At 51.0% G+C, this 27650-nt stretch overlaps 1 protein-coding gene and 1 long non-coding RNA gene across 2 annotated transcripts; both read right to left on the bottom strand.

The window, feature by feature from the left end:
* Window positions 1–693: 693 nt before the first annotated feature.
* LOC117008065 lies at window positions 694–4922 on the bottom strand. Its single transcript, XR_004420245.1, has 3 exons — window positions 4755–4922; window positions 1850–1949; window positions 694–723 (listed from the first exon to the last, which is right to left on the bottom strand). It is a non-coding gene; the product is annotated as an uncharacterized LOC117008065 (long non-coding RNA).
* A 1771-nt stretch (window positions 4923–6693) lies between these two features.
* On the bottom strand, window positions 6694–17737 carry ANKK1 (ankyrin repeat and kinase domain containing 1). The gene is made up of 9 exons (XM_033081512.1): window positions 17559–17737; window positions 15100–15394; window positions 14363–14514; window positions 13385–13434; window positions 13151–13306; window positions 12816–12934; window positions 11523–11568; window positions 10657–10796; window positions 6694–8671 (listed from the first exon to the last, which is right to left on the bottom strand). The coding sequence occupies exons 1-9, from the start codon at window positions 17735–17737 to the stop codon at window positions 7478–7480; spliced, it is 2331 nt and encodes a 776-aa protein (XP_032937403.1). The 3' UTR covers window positions 6694–7477.
* Window positions 17738–27650: the final 9913 nt, after the last annotated feature.

Here is a 27650-nt window from a genome sequence, read left to right as displayed (position 1 = left end):
CAATGAGACCCACAAAACCCGCTGGGATCCCCAAAATCCCGGTGGGACCCCTGAACAGCCCCCAAAAAAACCCAGTGAGACCCCTAAAAAACTAGGTGGGACCCCCCAAGAACACACTGAGATCTCTGAATTCCCCCCAAAAACCCCCTGCTGAACCCCCGAACAGCACCCCAAAAACTCACTGAAACCCTCTGAGACCCCCCCCAACCCCCCCCTGAGCCCCCCACCCCGCTCCATGTGCGGGTATTTCGGGGTCCATGGCGCTGATGTCCATCAATTTGATGTTCAGGTACTGGGGAGAGAGCAAGGGGGGGGTCAGAGGGGTCCTGAAAAACCCCCATTGACCCCCCCGGGACCCCCCACTCACCTGATCCACCGAGTGCAGCGTCCCAAAGATGCTGGGGAGAGACAATGGGGAATTTGAGGAGGGGTCTCAGAGGGTGCCCTCACAGAGACCCCGCCTGCCCAGCAATCACCGCACAGAGACCCCGACCAATCCCCGGCACTCCCCAAAATCCCCCTGACAATTCCAGACCCAGAGACTCATTCCCATCCCCGCTGTGGGTTGAACCCCTGCACTTATCTGTCAGAGATCAAGGGATTAGAATCGAGGTGAGAAGAATCAGGTGTGTGAAGAACCAGGTGTATTAGAACCAGGTGTGAAGAGCTGTTCCCACTGTCTGGGAAACTCCTCTGCCATCACTGGGCTGTTGTCTCAGTCAGCTACAATAAGAAAACCAGGCATCAGTGCATTCTCTCTAGCACACAAGCCAAACCCTGATAATTTCACTGCTCACCATCTCCCAAGAATGCCCGGAGCCTCAGGGCACATCAGCTGCACTCTGTCCTAGCAGGGTAGGCCTGGCTTAAGGAGAGACGAGGTGATGTGGCACGGCTGAAGCTTGGCTGGATCTACACTTGTTCTCCCAAACTCCCGGACTCACGCAACTGCTCCATCATTGCCTTTTCCCGACCCCCACCAATGACAGAGCCCCACCCGGCCCACCTCCTTTGTCCTTGGGCCATTCCCCTTGCCTATGGACCATTCCCTTTGTCCCTGGGCCATTCCCTTTGTCCCTGGGCCATCACCTTTGTCCATGGGCCATTCCCTTTGTCCCTGGGCCATTCCCTTTGTCCCTGGCCATTCCCTTTGTCCCTGGGCCATTCCCCTTGCCCACGGACCATTCCCCTTGCCCAGGGACCATTCCCTTTGTCCTTGGCCCATTCCCTTTGTCCTTGGCCCATTCCCTTTGTCCATGGGCCATTCCCTTTGTCCCTGGGCCATCACCTTTGTCCCTGGGCCATCACCCTTTGTCCCTGGGCCATCACCTTTGCCCATGGACCATCACCTTTGTCCCTGGGCCATTCCCTTTGTCCCTGGACCATTTCCCCTTGTCCATTGGCCCATTACGAGCTGGGTGCGGCCCGAGGAGCTTTCTTTAGCATGATAATGGGAAGACAGCGAGAAAGAGTAGAGAGGAACAAAGCCCCCAACCCCCAAAACCAGGGCAGCACCAGAAAACAACATGGGAAAGGCAAAATGAGCGTGTTCCTCTGCCAGAAAATTAGTAATAATGGTAATCAGAACTTCTGGAGAAATTTAGGGAGCATCACTTTGATGTGATAAATACAGGCTGTGCCCGTCCTTCCAGCCCAGGTGAAAACAGGAAGGAAAACAGCAGGAAAAGCAGAGTGTCTCTTTTTTGGATGTATTTCCTAAAGGCTCTGTACTGCTCCCTGCCCAGCTCAGGAGCTGCACTGCTCTCGCAGGACGCAGTGTCTGAAGGAACGCTGCAGCTGTGATATTAAAGCCACCAAAAACAAGGACTAAATAGAAACAGATCCTTACCTGGTTCGATGCCCCCATCTCTGGCTCCTCCTCACGGGGGTTCCCTGCTCCAGGGAGGAATGTGCACACAGCTCCCGAGACTGGGCTAAGACGCTGTCCCCTACCAAGCAGAAGACAAGGGGTTAACAAGCTTTGGACACATTCTGGTCCTCAGAATAGTTAGACAAAACATCCATCAATGTGGATCTTTAATAAGAACCTAGGCTTGCAATGGACTTTTGTGTGTTATTACTGCAAAGTCTGAACTTATTTTGATATTAAAAGTGTTTAAACAAGACTTACCGTGAGCTCTGCACTCTGCCATGCTGGATAGCCTCAACACCCCATCCAGGCTGGGGCCAGCTCTCACACAGGCAGAGCAGTTATAAAAGCATCCCCAGATTCATCAACTGAAAATCAGATTTTCTGACAATTAAAATCAGCTTTAAGCAAAAGAATTGAGTTATATCCATAACTATAAACGAGCAAAGATGCAACGTCTTTTATCCTACAGGCACTTTCCAGCTGAGAGTTTCTGACACAGTTATGGCAAATACCTTGTAGCTTCTAGAGAACTGAAACAAGCATGTTAGTAGCCATGTGGTACAGCTTAAAGCAGCCTGTAGAACATTAAAATACGGCCGTGGCAGTTATTGCTTTTTGCAGCCTTTCTAAAGGACTGAAAGTTTTCAGATTCACTGAGGCCAATCAGCAGTTGCAGAATTAAGTCTGTGGAATCTGAGCAGGAGCTTCTGTTCAAGGTTTGTTATAAAATCAATTAATTCAGGTAACACAGAAACTCTTCACAGCCCAGACACAAAGGTGTATTTCCCATTATGGTAAAAATCAACGTACTATGCTGGCAATGCTGTGTTCTGCAACTGTGTTCTCACACACACTCGGAAACACCTCGACACACACGGACACAGTCGGACACATGCACCCTCAGAAGCTCACAGACACACTCATGCACACTCGGACACTCAGAAACAGACACACGTGGACAGAATAAATACAATAAGTGATATACGGCTCACCCTATACATATAGAGTGATATAAAACATGCCCCCCTATGTAATAAGTGAAATATCACGTCCCCCATGGAAAAAGTCATAATTAACATCATTAAAAGAATCTAAAGTACTAGAAAATAAAAAAAACACTACCACAAAAAAAAAAAAAACCAAGACCAAAAAACAAACCAAAACACCCCACTTTAAAAATCCACCCTTAAGTATCCATGCTCCCTAAAATAAAATAAAAGACACCAAAACAGCAAACCAATCAAACTACAAAATACAATAGCACAAATAAACCTAACTTAAAACTAAAATTACTCCTAACTCAATGAACTTGTTATGCCTCAAACCATCAAAACAAAAATACCACTGATAAATAAACACAAAATCAAAAGATGAATTTAACCATAAAGAGTATCTCCCAAATTATCGATAACTATAAAACATGTATTACAATCAAACAAACCAAATAAACCCCTATGATATAATAATAAACCAAACATAAACATACAATAACACCCCATATATAATGTTTCAATTATATTTATAAAAAAAAGCCTAATAAATTAGCTATGACATGACCTCAAACCCACCAAAACAACCGCTACATACTCACAATAATAAAAGTCGTCACAAAATAATTAAAAAACCCATCCTCTGCCTTATGCTACAGCCCATAACACCATCGTAAACCTTAGAAACATATCCTTTAAAAAACAACACCCCACCAAAAAAACCCCAGCAATAAAACACAATTCAAAGAAAACCTTTTCAATACCAACACCATGTATAAACAAAACTAAACTATACATTATGGAAAACCATCTTAAAAGCACTACATTAAAAAAAACCTTTCAAATATTAAAAACTGCATCTAACAAAAGCCGTCTAATAAATTCACAGCCAAAACACCAGCAGCAGAGCCAGTCCTACCCAAAATCCCCATCACACATATCAAAAGTCTCTTTTAAAAACCCTACTTCAGTTCATCCTACCACAAAGCCATCCACCTTCATTCAAACCCAAAATTGCACATAGTCAATAACACCGAAAAATAAAACAACACACTATATACCACCAAAAAATAAAATACTGAATTAAAACCAAATATAAATACCACTATTTATTAAAGAGCACAGTCACCATCTGTACTTTACTGGAACTAAAACTAAATGTATATATACAATTAAAATGCATTACTTTCGGTATATACCTGATATATAAAATAATAAAGTGTACTAGAAGGATATTATAATACAATATCCTCTATCATCCTCCAATAAATTCTCTCTCAACTATATAGGTTAACACAGACACACACACAAAAAAAAAAATCTAGTTTTTACTTCTCTTTCATTAGCTGTTATAGATAATAACCAAATCAAGCCGAATTAAATAAATTAAATAAATTAGATAAATTAGATAAATTAGATAATTAGATAAATTAAATAAATTTTCTTTACGCCCGCCCCTCCCGCCTCTGGAAGTGGGAGGACACAGGGGACCCGCAGCTGTCCCCCCCTCTTCTCCAAATCTCTATGCAATAATGGATTAATTTTCCTTTAAACTTATTTACTTATTTCTCTTATCGGGACTCCCCTCCCCGTGTTCTATCATTTAACCCAGCGGGCTGTCCCTTGTTATTTCAGGCAACTTACCTTTTTTTATTTTTATTTTTATTTTCAGTTTCTCCGGAATTTTCCCCTGGGGTTTGCTCTTTTTTTTGTCCCATTTCTTTTACAAATAAAAAATAAAAAAAATCTCAAGCTATCTTAGTATACTTTTTACCGTGTTTCACGCCAGGACCTTCCGACTCTGAGAAGTGTTGAACTGCAGTTTTAAACTTTTAATTTATTTCAGTTTTTCCAATCTACTCACCCACGCGCTCAGTCACACCTCACTCAACCCCGCAATACTCACGGTTCCTTTTCCTGCGCGGATTCTTCGTGCACGTCGAGTTTTATGAGTGAAAAGTTGCCGCGGTTATCCGAGAGCTCTGGGCCCGTTTCCCCTCTTTTTGATTTCTGGTTTTAGTTCGGGTTCCTGACTGGTGATCAGATCCCCCTGTGTTCACACTCTGCCATTTCGGAGAGTGCAGCTTTATACAGTTTTTTCTAGCCTACTGCAGATTTTCGTATTTAGAATTAAATCCTTTTTCTGGTGCTGCCCTGGACAAAGGTCCGTCCTGCATGCTGATGAAGGCTGTGTCTGCTCGGGATTGATGTGTAATGAAGTGCTGACTTCTCGCTATCGGAACCATCGGAGGTGATCGGTACTTGGCAGGTTTTTTATCGATCATCTCTTCCCCTCCCTTGCTGAGATCACCGGGCTAGGCTCTGTTGATATGCTAATTACGGCCCCCGGGTGCTTGCTGTTTAAGTGGTTCTTTTAATTTTATTTTATTTCATACAACCTTCTTATATTATATAAACACGAATTATAAAAACATGTATTACACCTGGGGATGATTTCCTCCAGAAGGAATTTAGACACTGTCTGGGCTGTAGCCCTCGAGCTTGGGTAAGCTTCTACCCAATAAGTTAGTTTGTCTGCTAGTACCAGCAAGAATTTATACCTCCCAACCTTTGGTAACTCAGTGAAATCCACTTGGATTCTTTCAAATGGACGATAGGCTATAGGGCGACTACCCCAAATTACCTGTCGTGTCCTGGCTTTGTGAACCTTTTAGCATATCAGGCACCCCTGCACTTCCTTCTTTAGCTAATTCATAAATCCCCTTACACCCGAAGAATTTCAGAAATTGTTCTGCCAGAGCCTGTGATCCCCAATGTGTTTGCAAATGTAGCCTCTAGAATTTTTCTGGTATAATCCTTAGATATTAATTCCCTCTCATCTGGTAATTTCTACTTACCTTCTTCTAATATACATCCTATTTTTTTTCCCCTTCATTCTCTTTTTGGACCAAAGAGAAAAAGAGGCTATGCTCAAGGATAACTCAAAACTAATATGGGGCAGTTGCTGAGCAACTCTCCAATGCAAAGTATTGCTATTTTCTGGTTCCTTCCCCCATCTCCACAACAGGGATGGTGTCTAGTACTGGTCAAAGAAAAAGTCTGTGTGATTGCCTGGCTACAATTAGATCTAAGGTCTTTGCAAACAGCTCCTATCAATCAGCCTCGAGCCATTGATCTTACATCTAAAGCACTTATTGAAAAATTATGGGTTTTTTGATCTAATCCACTAGTAAGGATTCCTTTCTTCCTTTTTGAGGTTGGGTAAATAAAATTCTTCCATCAGAACTTGCTTACACACAGGGAAGGAATCCTGAGGGTGAAGCAAAGTGAGGACTCAGAAGCTAAAGGCTGATTTCTTTTTCTCTGGATTCTTCCCTTTTTTTTGTTGTAAGAGCTATTCTTTACTTTACTGCACAGTGCTAAATGCATTCCAATAATCAGGGTATTGTCTGTTATCTGCCTGGAGCTGAGGAGCTCATGTGCCTCGGGGATCTGCCTGCTGCAGAGCAGTGCCCGAGGGCTTCACTGCTATTTCCCAGTGTATTGTTTTTAGGTTTTTGGCTTATTTTTTTTTTCTTTTTTTTTGGTGCTTGCACTAAAAAAGCCAATTTTTTACACTCCCTGCAACCCAAAATGTCACCAGCATTTCATTTCATAACCTGCCCATCTCCCCAGTTCAGCAATGACAAATGTTAAAAATGAATCATTCCATTACAATTTATTTAAAATGATATCTAAAGGCTTTGGTGCCGAAGCATCATGAAAAACCAGGTTTGAATACAACACACATCAATTACTTTGGGTTAATATAAAATGAAAACAAAATGAGTAGAGGTTGGGCTTTCTCACCCCTGTTTTTAACCCTTTTAATCTCAGAGTTGGGCTGTTTTGTTTCTATTTCAGCCTCTTCCCAGCTCAAGGCCATGACAATCCCCCTCCCAGCAGGGACGTTTGGGGAGCTCAGGAGTCACAGCCAGAGCTGCACACCAGCGCTGCTCACTGTGCTGGGGCATCAAACCCACCACCACCATGCCTTCCACAGCACTGATCAAACCTGGACATCTTCCTGAAGGAAAGCAGGAATTATTTCCCCCCTTGACCTGCATGCAGCCAGATCTCGTGTGTGATTATTCTGCATTTTCTGTTCCCTGTGCTGCATCCATTTCAATGCTCTCTACCAGTGATTTTTCCTTCCTGCCTTGCTTTATTTGATTCTTGTTACAGAAAGGAGATGTCAGGAAATCTGACACGTTGCTGTGCCAGCAGCAGGTGAGAGTCTCACGATTCAATTCCCACCTGTGCCAGGGCCATTTTACACCAATTTTCTCTGTAGGAAAACATGGAATAAAAGCAATAAAAGCTGTGGAAGACGTGTGTGTGCTGTGCACAGCTTCAGCACAGCCTGCGTGAGCAGGGGATGCATAAATCCCTGCTCAGGAAGGATTCAGTAGGAAAGCACCAAGCCAAAACATTCTACAAGCGTGGAAAAGACCTTGTCATCAAATAACTCCATTTTCTTTTACTCTCTTAGTGCTGCTCATGCTTAACAACTTCCATTTAAAAAGTATTTTCCTGTAATCAGCAGGGGACAAGGTGCTTTAAGCCACTACACCTGCTGTGGCAAAGCTTAAGCTGCAAATCCCAGAGCTGGGATTTACAAATCTGTCCTTGCTGGGCCGAGCCTGGGAACCTTGGCATCGTTCAGCGTCCTGCTGCCAGGTTTGCTCCCCGAGGACTCCTGGCCCTGCAGCAGGGTGATGATGTTGTCCCGCTGGTGCCTCACGGCCAGCTGCAGGGCCGTGCACCCCGTGATGTCCTCCACATCCAGCAGAGCCCCGGCCTTCAGCAGGGTTTTGATGATGGCCATGTTGCCCTTGAGCACGGCCAGGTGCAGCGGCGTCCAGCCCACCTTGTTCCTGGCGTTGACGTCGGCCTGGCTCTCCAGGAGGTTGATGATGCTCAGGAAGGAGCCCCTGAGCACTGCAAAGTGCAGGGGGGCCCAGAGGGACCTCTCGGCCGTGTTGGGGTCGGCCCCGCAGCGCAGCAGCTCGCTGACCACCGGCTCGTCGCCGTAGCGCGTGGCCAGGTGCAGCGGGGTCCAGTCCATGCTGCCCTTGGCGTCCAGCCGGGCGTGGCTGCCCTTCAGCAGCCGGATGATCTCCAGGTGCCCCTTGAAGGAGGCCAGGTGCAGCGGGGTCCAGCCTTTGTCCGTCCTCAGCTCCACGTTGGCGCCGTATTTGATGAGTTTCTCGCAGATCAGGTACTTGCCCCTGGCCACGGCCAGGTGCAGGGCGCTGTAGTGGTTCTGGTCCAAGCTGTTGACGGAGATGCCGTTCTTCAGCAGGTACTGCACCACCCTGAACTTGCCCCTCTCCACGGCCACGTGCAGCGGCGTCCTGAGGTTCTTCTGCTTCCTCTCCAGGTCGGCCCCCTGGCTGGCCAGCAGCTTGACCAGCCCCACGTGCCCGAAGCACGCCGCCACGTGCAGAGCCGTCTTCCCGTCCACCTCCTGCATGTTGGGGTCGGCCTGGCGCGACAGCAGCACCCGCGCCACGTTCTCAAAGTCGTTCTGGGCCGCCAGGTGCAGCGGGGTCCATCCGTCGCGCTCCTGGGCGTTGACGCGGGCCTGGTGGTCCAGCAGCAGCCTGACGGTGCGGTCGTCGCCGTGCTGGGCCGCGAAGTGCAGCGGGGTCCAGCCGTCCTCGTCGGCGGCGTTGGCGTGGGCGCCGTGCTCCAGCAGGAGCGCGCAGATGTCGGGCAGGCGGCGCTGCACGGCCACCAGCAGCGGGGTGCAGCCGCAGCCCGCCGCGCTGTTGACGCCGGCCCGGCGGCCCAGCAGGAAGCGCACCTTGGTGGGAAAGAGAAGGGTTTGACGAGAAGGTGGGTGTGTGTGTATGACACAAATCCTCCAAAGCCATCTGCCCCTGGAATTTACTTTAATAGATAAGGTTTCCTGGATACCAACATTGAACCAAATTCCTTAAAAACTCGGTCACTCTCCTATCACTTTAGAAGATAATTGGTTAGAAATTAGATTGTGTAATTGGTCAGTTCACCTTTAGAACTTTTGACTTAGATTGGATGCTGTCCTTTGTGTAACTTTCTAATAATTGTCATTTCAATCCTCCTTGAACCTATAAATATGACTGTCTTCCCCTTTGTCTTTCTTTGCATGAAATAAAAATTATTGTGGAAAAGTCTCACAAGGGCTTCTGATCTTTCTCTGCTGGCTGAGTGAACTGCTGAGAGTTTGCTGATCAATATCAGTACTCTCCAGTCCTGGTAAAAGATCTATCAGAGACAAAAAACAGTTCACATGTATGTATAGCAGAAAGATCTTTGAATGTAGAATTAAAAGAAAAAAAAATAGAAATTATAGCAAGTTTTGATATAGAAGAATTGCTGAGCCAGTATTACTGGGTAAGTAGAATGCAAAGAGCAAGTTGGAAGGGTTTTTTATGACTCTGAGCAAAATATAAATCCACCTCAATAAATCATGCAAAACCATGCACCTCAAAACATCAAAAAGATGTTTTTACCAAGCAATAACATTTTCAAACAAGTAGAGAAAAGATCTCAGAATTTTCCACTGCAAAACAACTGAAAAAACTACTTCTAGCTTGAAGTGTAACACACTGACTTTTTGTGATTAAAAAATAGCAGCATGATTATGGTAATGTTAGTAGCTATGATAGGCTACAAGTAAAAGCATTAATTGGTTGTCATGTTTTAAGATGTTCTTAAATGAAAAGTATTGAATGCATTGTAACCAGAAGTAGAGTTGGCTTCAGAGGAACCCACAGCTGTGGCTGAAAAAGCTGTGGGCTGGGCTCTTGTCACCCACTGTGGGCGTCCAGGACATTCCCCTGGCTGCCTTGGGTGGCTCCAGACCCGGGCAGGGGGCTCAGAAGCTTTGGCACAATGCCCAGGACCCCTGAGGTTTCCATTTCAGCCCTTGGGAAAAACTACCATCCTTACAAGTCACAAAAAATAAGTAGAGTGTAAGTTAGATTGTTACAAGGTAGAAAAGTAAGTTTTAAAATTGTTTATAGTAAGGGTACTGAACATAAGATGGAGGAATTTGGGTGTGGTGTGTCCTTCTTCTCCTTCTTCATGGTATTCATCTTTTGGGTGAGGTTGGCACTTTTGGATTGGTTTGAAGTGAACCTGGACTGTGCAATGTAGGTGATGTGCATTGGAAAGTAATAGTAAACAGCATGTATATAATTTATAATATAAAGATAACTCCTGTCCCAAGGGCAGGCAGTGTGCCTCAGACTGACCTGCTGAACGGACCTCAGCGGGTCAGGGAAAGAATTCCTTAGATAAGAAAAAATAAACAACCTCACAAACCTCAGAAAACAGCTTCTGACTCTTCCTTCAGTGCTTGAGCTGGAAAGCAAAGACTTTAAAGACAAGACAAGGATTGTCTCAAGGCTACAGAGACTCCATTGTCACAACAACGGCCACAACCCAACTGCCCGTGAATTGCTGCACCATTGAAATACAATAAACAGCATTTTACAGAGCCATTGAAGCCCCCACCGCCCGCGAATTGCTGCATCGTTTAAATACAATAAACAACATTTTACAGAGCCATTGAAGCCCCCACCGCCCGTGAATTGCTGCATGGTTTAAATACAATAAACAACATTTAAAAGAACCACTGAAGCCCCCACCGCCCGCGAATTGCTGCATCTTTCAAACACAATAAACAGCATTTTACAGAGCCACTGAAGCCCCCACCGCCCGTGAATTGCTGCATGGTTTAAACACAATAAACAACATTTTACAGAGCCACTGGAGCCCCCAGCCCTGTGGCAGCTCCCCCACCTTGCCCACGTTGCCCTGCAGGACCATCAGGTGCAGCAGGGTCAGGCCATTCTCCCACTCCCTGCCCAGCTCCTCGGGCTCCTCGCGGCTCCCGGGCTCCCTGCACGGAGCCGGGACAGGAACCTCCTGCTTGGCCTTCCCTAGAGCCAAAAAAAACGGGGGAAAAACAGTGAAAAACTCCCAAAAAGGGAGGAAAAGTGTTACAGTGTGTTTTTATTAATGGTTGTTTTGTTATTGCCCAAGGTAATGGTTTAGTTTAAAATTATACATTTCACTAACTTGTCGATTTATTCTGAATTAATTGTCAATTTATTCTTAATTAATTGTCAATTTATTCTGAATTAATTGTCAATTTTGCCTTGTGCCAGCTTCTTGCGTGGAATTTTTCTTTGGAAATTCCTTAAAATTCAACGTCTTATTAGTCTGTGTGACTCAATTCTCTTTCTTACTTTTCCTATTGTACACTGCCTTTATAAACCTTATTCTTATTCCCCAGATTTTCTCTAATTTGCTACGAAATCTTACTTTCTCCTTGAACTCACAATTTCCCTATTTTTGGTCTTTGTTCCCCGCATTCCCCAACATAATAAATCTTTTTTATTTTATGCAAAGGACTTCCCCCCGCTTTCTTGCTTCATTTGAACCCAATTTGACAGTGAAAAGGCCATGGAGCCACAGCTCGAGTCACATCTGAACCTTCACATTTGGGACATTTGGCCTCTCTCACAGCACCTATTCCCTGAATAGTTCATTTTTGTGTCACCCACACAGAAAACTTTATGAGCCACATCCTTCCACAACAAAATAAACAACTTTTATAGCTTCCTCTTCTTTAATTTGAATTCTAGAGCCAGTCCCCTGCTTACCCCCACTCCTGGTGTCTCGGGGGAAGGCGAACTCCTCTTTGTCACTCTTGTTTTCAGAAAGGAGGGAAGAAAAAGGAAAAAGCAAAGTGTTTATTTGCATTCTGTAATGTTTGCACCACGTCCTTTGCTGCTGCTCTGCAGCTCTGTGCCATCATTTGAGAGTTTTTACCCAATCCTGGTTTTGCAGACAGATCTCAGCTAAGGCAGTGATGACACAGCAGGGGTGGGGGAGCCTGAGGATGAGCTCTGGATATCCATGAGCTTTTCCTCCTCCTGCTCATTTGCTCCCAAACACACATATTCTGCTTCCTGGCTGCACAGCAGCATCCCAAAATTATTTCCTTTGTGGTTTAGGGACCCCCAAGCCCTCATCTCTCCAGGCCTATGGTTTCTTGCACAGCTTGGCAAAACCCTCCAAATACCAATAATTCCCAAATCCTATCTCTCCCTGTTTTCTAGGCATAATTACTCCAATAGCTGGGATTACATTGTGACTACCCAGAAGCCTGATTTTTTTTTTTTTTCTTAGCCAAAGTAACATGGGGATTTAAAACTTATTTTGTGGTGGTTTGTACCAAAACCAGTACAAACATCCTCAGTTTTTACCATGAACAGAACCCTGTGACTCTGTGTTTGCTTGAGCTTCTTTTAGTGACTGAGGCCAACATGATAAACCTGAAAAGGGTTTTCCTCTTGGGCTGGTTATCATTTAGTGCCTTTGTTAATTCATTTGCAAGTGTCTTATCCCCATAAATGAATTTCAGAGGCACAACCTGTGCAGACACCTGAGCTGCACCTTTGGGAGGGCAAACTGCCTCAGGATCTGGTAAGAAGATCTCAAACCAGTGGAATTTCCTGAGTGGCCCAAGGGGGCTCTGCTGCAATAATAAGCAGATGGGACTTAGGTTTTTTTTCATGCAGAAAGGCCATTCTTTATTCACATAACTCATTTTTATACAGGTTTTACAGACCTCATGTTGAACTCCAATTGGCTAGCAGTTTTCTTGCTGGTAAGTGGCATTTTACCTTTCCATTAAATCCCTCTATTCTTGGATTGTTTACATATTTTCTTCACTGATTCTCATGGGACAGACTCATTGTTTATGAAGGTGCAAACTTACTTTTCTCTCCAAGAATAGGCTGCTGTGTTAACAGACTTTTTATTCCTCTGATTCTTTGTTTTGGGAACTTCTGAGCTACTACTAGCTTAGCTAGACTAGCAGGCCCTAAACCTTATTTTTAAGACTTTTATTTTATAATATCTCTATTTGTCTGCAACAGGGCTGTGCTCACCTGCTGGCTCCTGGGGATGGGCGGTTTGTGGGACATCTTCCTGACCAGCCGCTCGTTCTCCGGGTCCTGCACCAGGCTCTGGATCAGAGCCAGCAGCACATCTGTCTCCACAGGGATATCTGCAGGGCAGGGCAGCTCAGCTGTGCCAGCTGTGCCAGCTGTGCCAGGCTGCAGAGCCAGGCAGGACCCCCGTGGGAAGGGAGGGATGGAGGGGATGGGTGACAGCAAAGTTGTCAAACCTCAGACATGTAGCTGGGAAAATTGGGCACAAAACTGGGCACAAGCTTGGGCACTTCTCCCTGCTTGTCAGGGGATAATCCACACCCCAGTCCCACCTGCAAAGCTTGGCCTCTGCTTGGGGTCCTGGTCCCAGCACCTCTTCATCAGGTCGAGCATCTGGTGGCACTCGCCGGGCCAGTCGTCCCTGACCAGCTCCAGCCCCGGCCGCTTCCCCGCCGCCACCTTCACGATGATGGCCATCATGTTGGCCCCTGGGGAAAAGCAGCACGCTCTGGGTGCTGGGAAAAGGGCTGGGACAAACCTTCCACAGGTGCAGGGCTTGTGCTTACCTGCGTAAGGTTTCTTCTGCATGAGCACCTCCCAGATGACGATGCCGAAGCTGCGGGACAGAGAGGCTGTGAGCACTGGGACAATGAATGCACTTATTGCTTCTGCCTCCTTGAGATCAGGAAGGGAGTTCTTCAGGAGGGAAGGATTTCATCCCCCAGAGCAGATGGATTTCATCCCCCAGGCCAAAAGGGTCAGGCATTATGATTCTGCCTCACTTCTCCCGTAGGAGTGGGGTCACCCAAGGGTCTGTGCATGAATGAGGGACTTGGAGCCTTTCCTGTCAAGGTCAGGCTCTCAGTGCCTGTTTTCCACTTTATTCCCACTGGGGTTTAGAGCCCCTGGCTCCTGCAAGCTCCTGTGGCTGTGCAAATCCTCTTTTCCCTCTTACTCTGTGCTGCAAAGGCCAGGGAGCTGAGGAATGTCAGCCAAGCTGAAATCTCTTCTCTGCCTGTTCCTGACCAGAATGAAGCTGATAAGGCAATATTGGAATTGTTCTAAAATCAATCTCAGCAGCACTGGCTGTTCTGGGCTCTGATCTCACTGGTTTTTATAGGAACAGGATGTGCTGGCACTGCTGGGGCAGTGCAGCGTTGGGGTGATGATTATCCACAGAGAATCCCCCTACCAGTCTGGGCACCCCAGTGTGTTCCCAAATTTCTCTTTTTTATCCCCAAATTTCCCATTTCTAGGTCAAAGTTCTCCTTTTTTGGTCCCAAATTTCCCTTTTCCATCCTGAATTTCCCATCTGGGCACCCAAATTCCCCTTTTTTTGCACCAAACTTCCAGAATTTTCCCATGATTTTTTTTAACCATTTCATTTTTTTACAAAGATCTCAACAAATTCTATCTTTTCCGTGCTTCTGTGATTTCAGGATGTTATTAGGAATAATTTTAGCAAGTTGTTGTCCATTTCTACAAAGCAGAAAATCAGAATTTAAACAAACAGAGCCTGGGGACACCCCTGGGCCAGCCCTCACCTGTACACATCGTACTTGATGCCCGGGGGTTTGCTGTTCTGCAGGAACATTTCGGGGGGGATGTAGCTCAGGGTGCCCCTCAGGGCTGAGCTCTCGATGTACTGCATCCTGCTGGACTGCTCCATCCACCTGGACAGCCCAAAGTCCGAGATCTGCAAGCAGAAAGAGGGAACCTGCCCCAAAATGCTCCCACCTGGACATCCCCCATCCTTGGGGGTCAGGGACAGGAGGAGGTGTGAGCAGCTGGAACTTGATTTAAGTTAGATTTATATAAACATAAATAAATATAAATAAATAAAAATAAAAAATAAAAATAAAAATAAAAATAAAAATAAAAATAAAATAAAATAAAAATAAATATAAATATAAATATAAATATAAATATAAATATAAATATATAAATATAAAAATAATATAAAAATAAAAATAAATATAAAAATAAATATAAATATAAATATAAATATAAATATAAATATAAATATATAAATATATATCTTTAAAAGTTCCTGCAGCCACCAAGCCCAGCTGGAGCCTTAAATCCTCAGTGCTGGCCCAGACTCCCTGTGTGATCCTGAGAACACTGTGTCATTTGCTCACCAGCTGCTTGTTAAACACCCCACAGGTGAATCTTTCATGGAAGGTTCCTGAAGAACCGGATTTACTGGGATTCTGGACTGGTCTGGCAGAAATCACCTCACTCCCATTTGAGGAATGCCAAAGCAGCAGCAAGGCCCTACCTTGACGTGCATGTTCCCATCCAGGAGGACATTCCCTGGCTTCAGATCCAGGTGCAGCAGGGGAGGGCTCATGCTGTGCAGGAAGTTCATGGCCAAGCCCATCTCGTGGATCACCCGGAATTTCAGCTGCCAGGACATCCTGTGGGTGGGAAGGATTCTCTCCAGGGAGCCCCTGGCCATGTATTCCATCACTATCCCCAGAGGGCTGTTGCACACCCCATAGATGGTGACAATGTGCTGGAATTTGATTTTCTCCATCTTGCTCGCCTCCTCCATTAGAGAGTTCATGCTGGTCCTGGAAAATTGAAAATAAAAAATTGAAACTACAGTGGGAGCAAGCAATTTCATCAGTTGGTTCACAGGCTCAGGAACTCTGCAGTAACTCAGTGATACCCAGCCTTTCTGAGCACTGCCTACCCCAAAAAGATTTATCCCAAATCCCCCCTTGAGCTGATAATGCTGCCACACTTTTGCAGACTAAAATCTGACACAGAAGCTGTTGTGACTCCTCAAAATGAGCTGAGGTTCATTTGGGCAAAATCAGCCACCACAGGGAAAGAATGAAAAAGTTGCACTTATTTCAACCCTTAGCAGTGAGGACAGAGCCTGTGCTTGTCACAGGGTTGAAATGGCTTTAAATGGCACAGGGATGCTGGGGTGGAATCCTCCCCATGGAATTCCCAGGGGCTGCCCCATCCCTGGAGGTGCCCAAGCCAGCCTGGAGCAGCCTGGGACAGTGGAAGGAGCCTCTGGCTGCAGCAGGGATGGATGAAATGATGGATGAAATGATGGATGAAATGATGGATGAAATGATGGATGAGATGATGGATGAGATGATGGATGAGATGATGGATGAGATGATGGATGAAATGAGCTGTAGGGCTCCTCCCCACGCACAGCTCTGTGATCCCCTGGCATTCCCAGCCTTTCCCTGGATGCCAGCAGCAGGCACAGCTCCGTGCCACACCTGGGCTGTGGCTTTTCTTTTTTGGTCCCTGGTGGTATTTGCCAGGACCAGAGAGTGCTAACATGTGGCTATCTCTCAGAAAAATCACATTTTCATCAGCTGAGAAAGACCAGAGGCCTTACTTGATGAGTTCCACAAGAATCTTTATTTCATGGGAAGGGTGGTCAGGCAGGATTCTCCCAGAACAAAGGGCAGACAGTCACATTTAGAGGTTCAGGGAGGATTCAAACTACAACCAATAAAAGTTTATACAAAGAACAGCATCCAATCTAAGTGAGAAGTTCTAAAGGTGAACTGACCAATTACACAAACTAATTTCTAACCAATTATCTTCCAAAGTGTTAGGAGAGTGACCAAATTCTTAATGAATTTGGCTCAGCCTTGGTACCTGGGATCCCTTATCTATTATAGTAAGTTCCGGGGGAAGATGGCTTTGGAGGAATTGTCCCATCCACACTGGGCCAGCCCTGCAGCCCCAGCTGTGCCCGCAGTGCTGGCCCTGGGCACGGTGACTCTGCTCCCAGGGGCTCCTGGCTGCCAGCTCTGGCAGACCTGTTTCTCCAAATTCTGCCAAGTTTCCCCTGTCCCGACCTGCTGGACGGGTTTGGGGTGCCCGGGGCGCTCCGGGAGCAGCCGAGCAGCAAAGTGCCAGCAGTGCCTTCAAACAGCTCAGCCTGGGAATGGAGCTGAGCTGCCAGAAATTGGGCCAGCCCATTAATTGATAAAAATGGTTCAGCCAAGCAAAATCTTCTGCCAGACTTCCTCTAGCAGGCTCCTCGCAGTGAGAGCTACCCGTGGGTTGAGGAACCTCAGGTATTTTATTGCAATTGATAGGACACAGAAGTAAAACTGATTATTTGACTCTTTTTCCCCTCCTAAACGAGAACAAAATGCAAATGTAATGTTTCCAGAGCAAACTGAGGGCAGCCACTGCTCAGCCTGAACTCAGTTGTTGTCAGAAACAAGAAGTCACACCGGAGTGAGATTTTTATCCAGGCAGGATCCTCCCCAAATTGAAAGGAATAAAATTTTAAATTAAATAACTGCTGTTTCCCCATCAGCTGTGCCTGTATTGGATGTGTTATCAGCACTGGCTGTGATTCCCTGGCCCTGCCCCATCTCCAGACACACGGAGGGCACCGGAGGAGTCTGTGCAGGGACAGAGAGGAGCTGCAGGTGCACCACGGACAGGAAAGGGATGTCTGGAGGCTACGGGAGCAAAACCAGCTGTAAATCCTCTGCCCCACATCTTTAAACGTGGTGATTAATCCAGTTTGATTGATACACAGCCCCACTGGAAGCTGCCAAAAAGCCACCAGGTTTTATCTGTTCAAGGTGCTGAGCCCCAGGTGAGAGCCCTGCGCTCCTGGTGTCCCTTTGCACATCCACACACGGGACAGGGCAAGGCAGAGCTCCAGCCCCCCCCACTCCCTGTGTGTCCCCAACCTCGATTTCCCGCATTTACCCCCAAATCCTCGCAGGCAGGGGTTACCTGTCGGTGCTGGAGTCCTGCAGCAGGAACGGCGAGCACTTCACCGCATAGACCGTCCTCCACCTCCTGTGCTTCACCTGGTAGACGTGGCCAAAGCCCCCGCTGGCCACTCGCACCCAATCATCCTCGAAATCCTCCCTGCTGAACACGGTCAGGCTGCCCAGCTGCCGGCCCCCCATGGCACAGCTGGCACAGCTGGCACAGCTGGCACGGCTGGCACGGCTCCTGCTGCTGCTGCTGCTGCTGCTGGGGAGCTCCGGCTGCTCCTGCCCTGCCCTGCCCTGCCCTGCTCCGGAGGTGGGGATTCACCTGGGCACAGCCCTGGCAGCAGCCAGGAGGTGGAACCTCACCCAGCCTGGGAATGTGGCTCTGCTGTCTGCTCTCCGGGTGGGGAATGGTGCAGAGAGCAGCCCTTGAGGGATCGCTGCTCACCTGAGGGATCTGCACAGCCCGGGGGAATGGGAGGGGGGGAGGGTGGGGCCAGGGTGAGCTCAAAGGGAGCAGGGGAATCCAGAATCGTCATGAGAGACATGGGAAACACTCCAGGAGCAACAAGAGGAAAAGAATCCTAGGGGCAGCTGGATGGAAGGGTGGAATACAGTCCAGAAAGATGAAAAACTGAGTAAAAAACATGCCAGAATTAGCTGGATGGAGAGGTGGAATACACTCCAGAAAGATGAAAAAATTAATTTAAAAAACACCCCAGAAGTAGCTGGATGGAGGGTGGAAAACACTCCAGAAATATGAAAAAATGAGTCAAAAACCACGCCAGAAGTAGCTGGATGGAGAGGTGGAAAACACTCCAGAAATATGAAAAACTGAATTTAAAAACACGCCAGAAGTAGCTGTTTGGAGGGGTGGAAAACACTCCAGAAAGATAAAGAAAAGGAAAAACCCTCAACCAACCAGAACTTGCACATGAGTGCAGGAGCCTGAGAAAAAAACCTCAGCAGAAATACCAGAAATGTGGTAAACCAGGGCAGATCCCTCAGGGATAAAATAAAACCTGTTGTCAAATCTCTGGAAATGGGGGTTTGGAGGAACAAAGACTGCTCAGAGCAGCACACACACCTTCAGCTGAAAAGGGGTTTAAAAACTCTTCTCTAGGTCTTGTGCAATTTGTGTTTTTAAATGCCTCAGCTCTCTCTGGAGGCAGCTCAGTGTCAAATGCAAGGTGCTGCAGATTTCCTATTGCTACCACAATACAAATAATAATTAGCACTGCTGCAGGTTAATTGTCTCACTGCCTAGTAAGCCTTGCCCTGGGATTTTTACTTCTGTAGCAGAATCTTGAAGAAATCCCTGGAGGAAGCCTGGCCCAGGTGGAAATGTGAGGTTTTTTTCTGTTACACTGACACCAGGGGCTCTGGCAGTGGACTGTTTTCTTTTAAGGAAAGAGGGGGAAAAAAAGGAAAAAAAAGCAACCAGCCTTTTAGGGAGAAAAAACCCCAATCAGAACGTGATTGTTGCCAATTCCTGGCGCTCCCCAGGCAATGCCCATTGCAGGGATGCTCTGCTCTCCTCCTGCCACCACAGCTCTGAGCTGAGGACCAGGACAGGGCTCCCAGTGCAGGCACAGACCAGACACACACTGCAGTGCTCAGCTTTATTACAGAGCTCAGGACAGGGGGAGGCTCTGGGGACACAGCCCAGGGCTGCAGCTGCTGCTTCTCTCCCTCCCAGCCCTTCCAGGAGCATTTCTGGGCCAGCAACTTGAGGGCAGCAGGAGGTGAGGGTCCTGCTGGTGGTTCCCAGCTCAGGGAACATCATCATCCCTCCCAGAGATCTTTCCTTGCTCTCTCTCAGGGGGTTGCAGCTCCTGAGGTCGCTCTGTTCTCCACCAGCAGCAGGTCCTGGCAGGATGGAGCAGCCCCAGCTCCTCTGGGAGCCCCACTCTCTCCACAGCCACCCCCTAACCCCAGTGTGCCCAGGAGAGCCCTGTTTGTGTCCCCCCTCCTCTGGGGGCTTTTCCCCAGCGCATTCCAGCACATCCCAGTTCTGCTGCTGGAGTCCTCTGAGCTTGCTGGGGCAAACAGCAGCAGGACTAAAGGGAAGGAGGAAGGGATTTGGCTGCTCAGAGATGGGAAAAGCTGTAAAGCCGAGGGGAACCTCTCTGGAGCCCTTGGGTCCTGTCCACATTCCCATTTCCATCGTTTTCCTCACCCGTTTCTCCCAGCTCAGTGCACAGTGCTGTGTTTTCACCTGGCTATGCCCCCCATCTCCTCTGTGCTGCCCCATTCCTGTGCCCAGCCCGTGCTCTGCTGTCCCTGGAGCACTACAAGGATTCCTCCTCTACCCTGCAGCTGGTGGCGTGGCTGATGCAGAAGGAAAGGCAGGAAGGGGAGGCAGGCTCGGAGCAGAGGTGGCATCTCCTGCCCCCTGCCTCAGCACAAGATCTACAGAAGCAAGCGAGTCCAGCTGCTTTCTCCGGGGGCTGGGGGAGCTGCAGGAGCAGTTCAGCCGCTGGGATCACAGCCCCTGGAACTCTCCAAGCTGGGCACAGCGGCTGGGCTTGGCTCTGTGCCGCTGCTGCAGCCACAGCCCACGACAGCAGTGCCCAGCACGGCACGCAGCCAGGCAGGCAGCAGGACGGGCAGCAGCGAGGCAGGAGCAGCAACTGGGCACAGAGAGAGGGAAGGGGGCAGTGAGAAGTGTTCTTGGCACAAACAGATAAAGGCATGAGGAGTTTGATGGTGCCAGGGGGTTTGAGAAGTCTCTTGTGCTTTACCAGCTCAGTGTCACTCTTTTTTAATAGCTGTAAACATTTAATTAACATTAACCTGTACTTCACCCATGAACACTCCTGACCTATGGCCAACCTCATTCTGCTTCAAAATGCTGCAATTCTTTACAGACAGAGCATTCTGCCTCATCTTTTCCCCTTTCCTCCTCCTAAAGCTTCAGCTCCTCCCAGGGTGCCTGTGCCTGTGTCTCCTGGCTGGAACTCTGTTGGGTGTGACACTGATGCACCCCATCCCTGGGATTTAGGGAGGCCAAAAGCAAAAATTTAATCAAGAAAGTTGTTAAAAATGTGCTGGTTTTCCCACAGCAGGAAAAGCTGAGCAAAAACCTGAGCAAGAGAAATGAAAGCAGGAGAGCCCCACCTTGCACTGGTTTGTACAGAAACCTGCTGTTCGTCCTCCTGAGGGGCCCGAGGGACACCAGGTTGTGCAGGTTCCCGTGGCTGCTCCTGTCACTGGGCTGGGGAAGGAGCTCCTCACTTTCCAGGCAGGCCTGGGAAAGACATGGAAAACACCTGGAAATGCCCTGAACAGACCCTGGCTCTGCTCAGTCCTTTCCACCTCTGCTGCCGTTCCAAATGGTGAATTGCTGGCTCTTGGGCTGGCACAAATCTTTATTCCCTAATTTCCTTTTCTTAGGGATTTCTGACTTTACCATTCCACAGCACTGACTCCTCTCCCAGACTTCCACCAGACCTTGCTGTGGAGGTCTGGGAGCACAGGATCCCTGCTGTGGGACAGATCCCCCGAGTGTGGATGACACAATTCCTCCAAAGCCATCTTCCCCTGGAACTTGTTATAATAGATAAGGGATCCTAGATATCAAGGCTGAGCCAAATTCCTTAAGAATTTAGTCACTCTCTAACACTTTGGAAGATAATTGGTTAGAAATTAGGATGTTTAATTGGTCAGTTCACGTTAGAACTTCTCACTTAGATTGGATGCTGTTCTTTGTATAAACTTTTATTGGCTGTAGTTTGAATCCTCCCTGAACCTATAACTGTGACTGTCTGCCCTTTGTTCTGAGAGAATCCTGCCTGACCACCCTTGGCATGAAATAAACTCTTGTGGAAATCATCAAGTGGGGTCTCCAGTCTTTCTCAGCTGATGAAAATGTGACTTTTCTGAGAGTTAGCTACATGTTAGCACTCTCTGGGACCGAAAGAGAAAACCACAGCCCAGTACCTGCTCACAGCCCGGCAGGCACACCCTCAGCTGGCAGTGCAGGTAGGCCACCGAGTGGTTCAGCATCTGGAACAGCTGGATGGAGAAGCTGGCGGCTCTGGAGCTGCCCCCCTGCAGCAGCTGGATGTGTCTGCACTCCAAGGGCAGCCTGGCAGGAACAAAACAGCAAACAGCTCCAAATCCCAGCTCTCCCTGAGCTGATCTCCTGGCACAACTCTGCACAAACCCCAGCACACCTCCATCCTGATCTGAGACACAGGAAAATCCCCAAAGCAGCACTGCCAGCTGGACCTGCCCTGCTCAGGAGCCCCAGAGCTGCTGAGCTCTTTTGGGAGATTGGTTCTGCTGCCTGGAGCCTCTGAGCTGCCTGGAACTCATTTCACACCCAGCAGGGTCACAAACCCCGGGCAGTGGATCCTCCTGATCCCCTGGGCTGGGGCAGGCAGGGAGATCCTGAAATGGGGATGTGGAAAAGCCTGGCTGGGATGTGCTGGGATGGGCTGGGATGGGCTGGGATATGCTGGGTGTGCTGGGATGGGCTGGGATGTGTTGGGATGGGATGGAATGGGCTGGGATGGGCTGGGTGTGCTGGGGTGTGCTGGGGTGGGCTGGGATGGGCTGGGGTGTGCTGGGATGTGCTGGGATGGGCTGGGATGTGCTGGGGTGTGCTGGGTGTGCTGGGATGGGCTGGGATGTGCTGGGATGTGCTGGGATGGGCTGGGTGTGCTGGGATGGGCTGGGATGGGCTGGGATGTGCTGGGATGGACTGGGATATGCTGGGATGGGCTGGGATGTGCTGGGATGGACTGGGATGGGCTGGGATGTGCTGGGATGGACTGGGATATGCTGGGATGGGCTGGGATGTGCTGGGGTGTGCTGGGATGGGCTGGGATGGACTGGGATGGGCTGGGATGTGCTGGGATGGGCTGGGTGTTCTGGGGTGTGCTGGGATGTGCTGGGATGTGCTGGGATGAGCTGGGATGTGCTGGGATGGGCTGGGATGTGCTGGGATGTTCTGGGATGTTCTGGGATGTGCCTCCCAGCAGGAAGGGGGTGCTGCACACCTAGAACAGCACCCGGGGGGCAGCAGGACGGTTCATTTCCATCAATCCCCAGCCAAGGGAGGTTCTCCCCATTCCCACCTGCGGAAGAGGCAGCACTGGGCCCCCGCAGCCCCGGCGCTGGCAGAGGGGCTCACGCAGCACGAGTGGATCTGCAGCACGGCCCGGCTGCTGTTGCTCTGCAGGGCCACCAGGGCCAGGAAGGTGTCCCGGGAGGGCTCCGTGTCCGTGCCCGTGTCCGTGTCCGTGTCCGTGCCCGTGTCCCCGGCAGGGCTCAGGCTCAGCCGCACCGAGTGGTTCCCGGAGCCGCAGGAGTCGCTGACGATGGCGAGGCTGGGAAAAAGGGAAAAAGAGGGATAAAATGAAAAGCAGGCAGGCTGTAGCAGCAGCAGCCAGAGCAGGGAGCAGTGGGTACTTGCCCGTCCAGCACGGGGACATCCGAGCGCAGCCCGCTCCTCTGCCGGGAGCTCCGCACGGCTCCGGGCTCCGCTGTCACCTCTGTCCCCAGCACGGTCCCCGAGCCTTCAGCCGCTCCGTCTGTCACCTCCCTGCTCCTGCCCTCCTCCTCGGCCTCCTCCGTGCTCAGCAGCAGCCCCGGGGCCGGGGCAGTGCCCGCAGCATCCAGCCAGGGCTGTCCCGGAGCTGTCGCAGCCCCCGGGCTCCGGGCGATGCTCCCGGGGCGCTCCGGGGCCGGGGACACCTGGTCTGGGGACAGCTCAGGGCCATTGACTGCGGGATCATTAGTGCCAGCATTAACGAGCTCATCAGCGGGGCCAGGAGCTGCTGTGGGTGTGGGGGGCCGGGCAGCAGGGCCAGGGCTGGAGGGACCAGGGTCCGGTCCCAGAGCATCCTCCTGCAGCCCCAGGGCATGCTCCTGCAGTGCCAGAGCATCCTCCTGCAGTGCCAGGGCATCCTCCTGCAGCCCCAGAGCATCCTCCTGCAGTGCCAGAGCATCCTCCTGCAGTGCCAGAGCATCCTCCTGCAGTCCCAGAGGGTGGGATAGGTTCTCCAGAGAGTGGGACATGTTCTCCAGAGGGTGAGAGACCTCCAGAGGGTGGAACACCTTGTCCAGAGGGTGGAACACCTTGTCCAGAGGGTGGGATATGTTCTCCAGAGGGTGGAATACATTCTCCAGAGGTTGGGATACATTCTCCAGAGCATGGGATATGTTCTCCTGAGGGTGGGACATCTCCTCCAGAGAGTGGGACATGTTCTCCAGAGGGTGAGAGACCTCCAGAGGGTGGGATACATTCTCCAAAGGGTGGGATACGTTCTCCAGAGGGTGGGATACGTTCTCCAAAAGGTGTGATACTTCCAGAAGGTGGGATACATTCTCCAGCTGGTGGGAAATGTTCTCCAGAGGTTGGGACTCCTTCTGTAGAGGGTGGGATCCATTCTCCAAAGGGTGGGATATCCCATCCAAATGCTGAGATCCGTTCTCCAGAGGGTGGGACACCTCGTCCAGAGGGTGAGATACCTTCTCCAGAGAGTGGGATACGTTCTCCAGAGGGTGGGACACATCCAGAGGGTGGGACACCTTGTCCAAAGGGTGAGACATCTCCTCCAGAGGGTGGGATACATTCTCCAGATACATTCTCTGGGATATGTTCTTCAGAGGGTGGGACACCTTCTCCAAAGGGTGGGATACCTCGTCCAAAGGCTGGGATACATTCTCCAAATGGTGGGATACCTTCTCCAGAGGGTGAGATACATTCTCCAAACTCTCCAAATGGTGGGATATGTTCTCCAGAGGTTGGGATACGTTCTCCAGGGGTTGGGACACCTCCAGTGGGTGGGATATGTTCTCCAGGAGTTGGGACACCTTTTCCAGCAGGAGCCTGGGTGATGCTGGCTGTGCAGCAGACCCGGGTGCCTCAGTGAGCAGCTGCCTGGTGGGGGCTGCATCTCCTCCTGCTGCCCCCTCCCCATCCCCCAGCACTGCAGGGAGCGCCCCTGGGGGCTCCAGCACCACCTTTGGGTCAGGCTGCAGGGTTGGGGCTGGCAGGTGGAAGCAGCTCCTCGCCTTGGGGTGCAGCAGTGACACCGTCCCCCCTGGCTGACAGGGACAGGAGTGTCTGCTGCTGCAGCCTGGGCTGTGCCCTGGGTGGGTTTGGGATGTGCTGTGCTGCCCTGGGTGGGTTGGGGGTGTGCTGTGCTGCCCTGGGTGGGTTGGGGGTGTGCTGTGGTGCCCTGGGTGGGTTTGGGATGTGTTATGATGCCCTGGGTGGGTTTGGGTTGTTCTGTGCGCCCTGGGTGGGTTGGGGGTGTGTTATGATGCTCTGGGTGGATTTGGGATGTGCCATGGTGCTCTGGGTGGGTTGGGGATGTGCTGTGGTGCCTCTGGGTGGGGTTTGGGATGTGCTGTGGTGCCCTGGGTGGGTTTGGGGTGTGTTATGATGCCCTGGGGTGGGTTTGGGTTGTGCCATGGTGCTCTGGGTGGGTTTGGGAGGTGCTGTGGTGCTCTGGGTGGGTTTGGGATGTGTTATGATGCTCTGGGTGAGTTTGGGTTGTGCCTGTGCTGCCCTGGGTGGGTTTGGGATGTGCTGTGCTGCCCAGGGTGGGTTTGGGATGTGTTATGATGCCCTGGGTGGGTTTGGGATGTGCTGTGGTGCTCTGGGTGGGTTGGGGGTGTGCTGTGGTGCCCTGGGTGGGTTTTGGGGTGTGTTATGATGCTCTGGGTGGGTTTGGGAGGTGCTGTGGTGCCCTGGTGGGTTTGTGTGTGTTATGCTGCTCTGGGTGGGTTTGGGGTGTCCCCAGGGCTGTGGACACAGCTGGCTGGGCTGGGACTGAAGCCCAGCTCATCCCCCAGGGCTGCTGAGGGGGGCTGTGGTGTCCTTGGGCTGGACACAGCTGATGGAGACGTGCTGCTCCCCAGGGATTTTCCAGCTCCTGTTTGTCCTGCACTGGTTGCTGGTTTCACTGGGCCTCGTGCTTTGTCCTGTGCTGGCCTGGGAGAAGAGTCCAGCAGGAGCTGGGGCATGTGCAGGAGAGCTGGCAAGCCATCCCTGCAGGGGTCAGCACAGCCACAACATCCCCAGAAATCATCGTTTTCCTTTGGACCTCTGTGGGAAACGGAGCCTGCTGCGGTGCTTGGTGCTGATCTCTGTGCGCTTCTGAAGGGCTGGGGCACCGTGGGGATGAGCTCCAGCTCCCAAACCCTTGGCTGAGACCAGGATTTCCAGCATTGAGGGAGGTTTGGGCTGCTGTGGCAGGCACAGGGACCCCAGGATTTTGCAGCAGTGACAGGGGTTTGTGCTGCTGTGGCAGGCACAGGGGACCCCAGGGCGGGCTGTGCTGAGCTCATTCCCAGCTGGAAGCACCAAGGAGGATGAGGATGGGCTGGTGCACAGCTGGAGCTGGCAGCAACTCGGTGCCTGGCAGCCCTTGGGGGCTGGGCAGGGGTCTGGGGGGCGAACACCCCGAGCAGGGGGCACGGGCCTGGGCTGGGGGTGGGCACTGAGCCCCCCTGCCCTGCAGCCCCTGCGCTGCTCCCAGGCTCTGGGGAGCCTCGGGGTCCCTTTGCTGGCAGGAGGGGAGCTCCAGATGGGGGACTGTGGCCTTTCAGTGGTGAAATACCCTCTGGGGGCAGGCTGGAGGCTCTGAGTGGGACACCAGCTCTGGTGGCACAGGGGACATGCCAGGCTCTGCTGGCAGGGAAAGCAAAGCAGAGCCCGTGGCCTGCTGGGGATGGGGAGCAGGGATCTGCATCCTCCTCGGGCAGCCTGGGCATGCTCTGCACTGTGGGGCTCACCCTGGGCATGCTCTGCACTGTGGGGCTCAGCCTGGGCATGGTGTGCACTGTGGGGCTCACCCTGGGCATGGTGTGCACTGTGGGGCTCACCCTGGGCATGGTGTGCACTGTGGGGCTCACCCTGGGCATGGTTGTGCACTGTGGGGCTCACCCTGGGCATGGTTGTGCACTGTGGGGCTCAGCCTGGGCATGGTGTGCACTGTGGGGCTCACCCTGGGCATGGTGTGCACTGTGGGGCTCACCCTGGGCGTGCTCTGCACTGTGGGGCTCACCCTGGGCATGCTCTGCACTGTGGGGCTCACCCTGGGCATGGTGTGCACTGTGGGGCTCACCTTGGGCATGCTCTGCACTGTGGGGCTCACCCTGGGCATGCTCTGCACTGTGGGGCTCACCGTGGGCACGCTCTGCACTGTGGGGCTCACCCTGGGCATGGTCTGCACTGTGGGGCTCACCCTGGGCATGGTGTGCACTGTGGGGCTCACCCTGGGCATGCTCTGCACTGTGGGGCTCACCCTGGGCATGCTCTGCACTGTGGGGCTCACCCTGGGCATGGTCTGCACTGTGGGGCTCACCCTGGGCATGGTGTGCACTGTGGGGCTCACCCTGGGCATGCTCTGCACTGTGGGCTCACCCTGGGCATGCTCTGCACTGTGGGGCTCACCCTGGGCATGGGCTGCACTGTGGGGCTCAGCCTGGGCTCCAGCACGGCAGCTGGGGCTGAGGTGACAGCTGGGGACAAGCCCCTGAGCGCTGTGGCAGCACGAGTGGCTGGCACTGGCTCAGAAGTTCCTTTTTCTCCCTCTGCTTGTTGCTTGGGCACAGTGGCCAGAGCAGTCTGAGGTCCCACAGTGGGATGGGAGGGACTGGTGTTCACTGGGACACCCTGGCTGCTCCCAGGTGTCCCCACAGTTGTGGCCAGCTGGGCTGTTCTGTGGTGGCCCTGGGGAGGGGACAGCAGCTGGGGCTGGGCTCTGTCACTGGGGGACAGCTGGGGCTGGGCTGTGTCACTGGGGGACAGCAGCTGGGGCTGGGCTGTGTCACTGGGGGACAGCTGAGGCTGGGCTGTGACACTGGGGGACAGCTGGGGCTGGGCTGTGTCACTGGGGGACAGCTGAGGCTGGGCTGTGACACTGGGGGACAGCAGCTGGGGCTGGGCTGTGTCACTGGGGGACAGCTGGGGCTGGGATCTGTCACTGGGGGACAGCTGAGGCTGGGCTGTGTCACTGGGGGACAGCAGCTGGGGCTGGGCTGTGTCACTGGGGGACAGCAGCTGGGGCTGGGCTGTGTCACTGGGGGACAGCTGGGGCTGGGATCTGTCACTGGGGGACAGCTGAGGCCTGGGCTGTGTCACTGG

This window comes from Catharus ustulatus, chromosome 28 (assembly GCF_009819885.2).
Source record: "Catharus ustulatus isolate bCatUst1 chromosome 28, bCatUst1.pri.v2, whole genome shotgun sequence".
NCBI classification, from domain to species: domain Eukaryota; kingdom Metazoa; phylum Chordata; class Aves; order Passeriformes; family Turdidae; genus Catharus; species Catharus ustulatus.
Note: the sequence above shows the minus strand (reverse complement) of the source record. Positions and strands in the feature narration are given on the sequence as shown.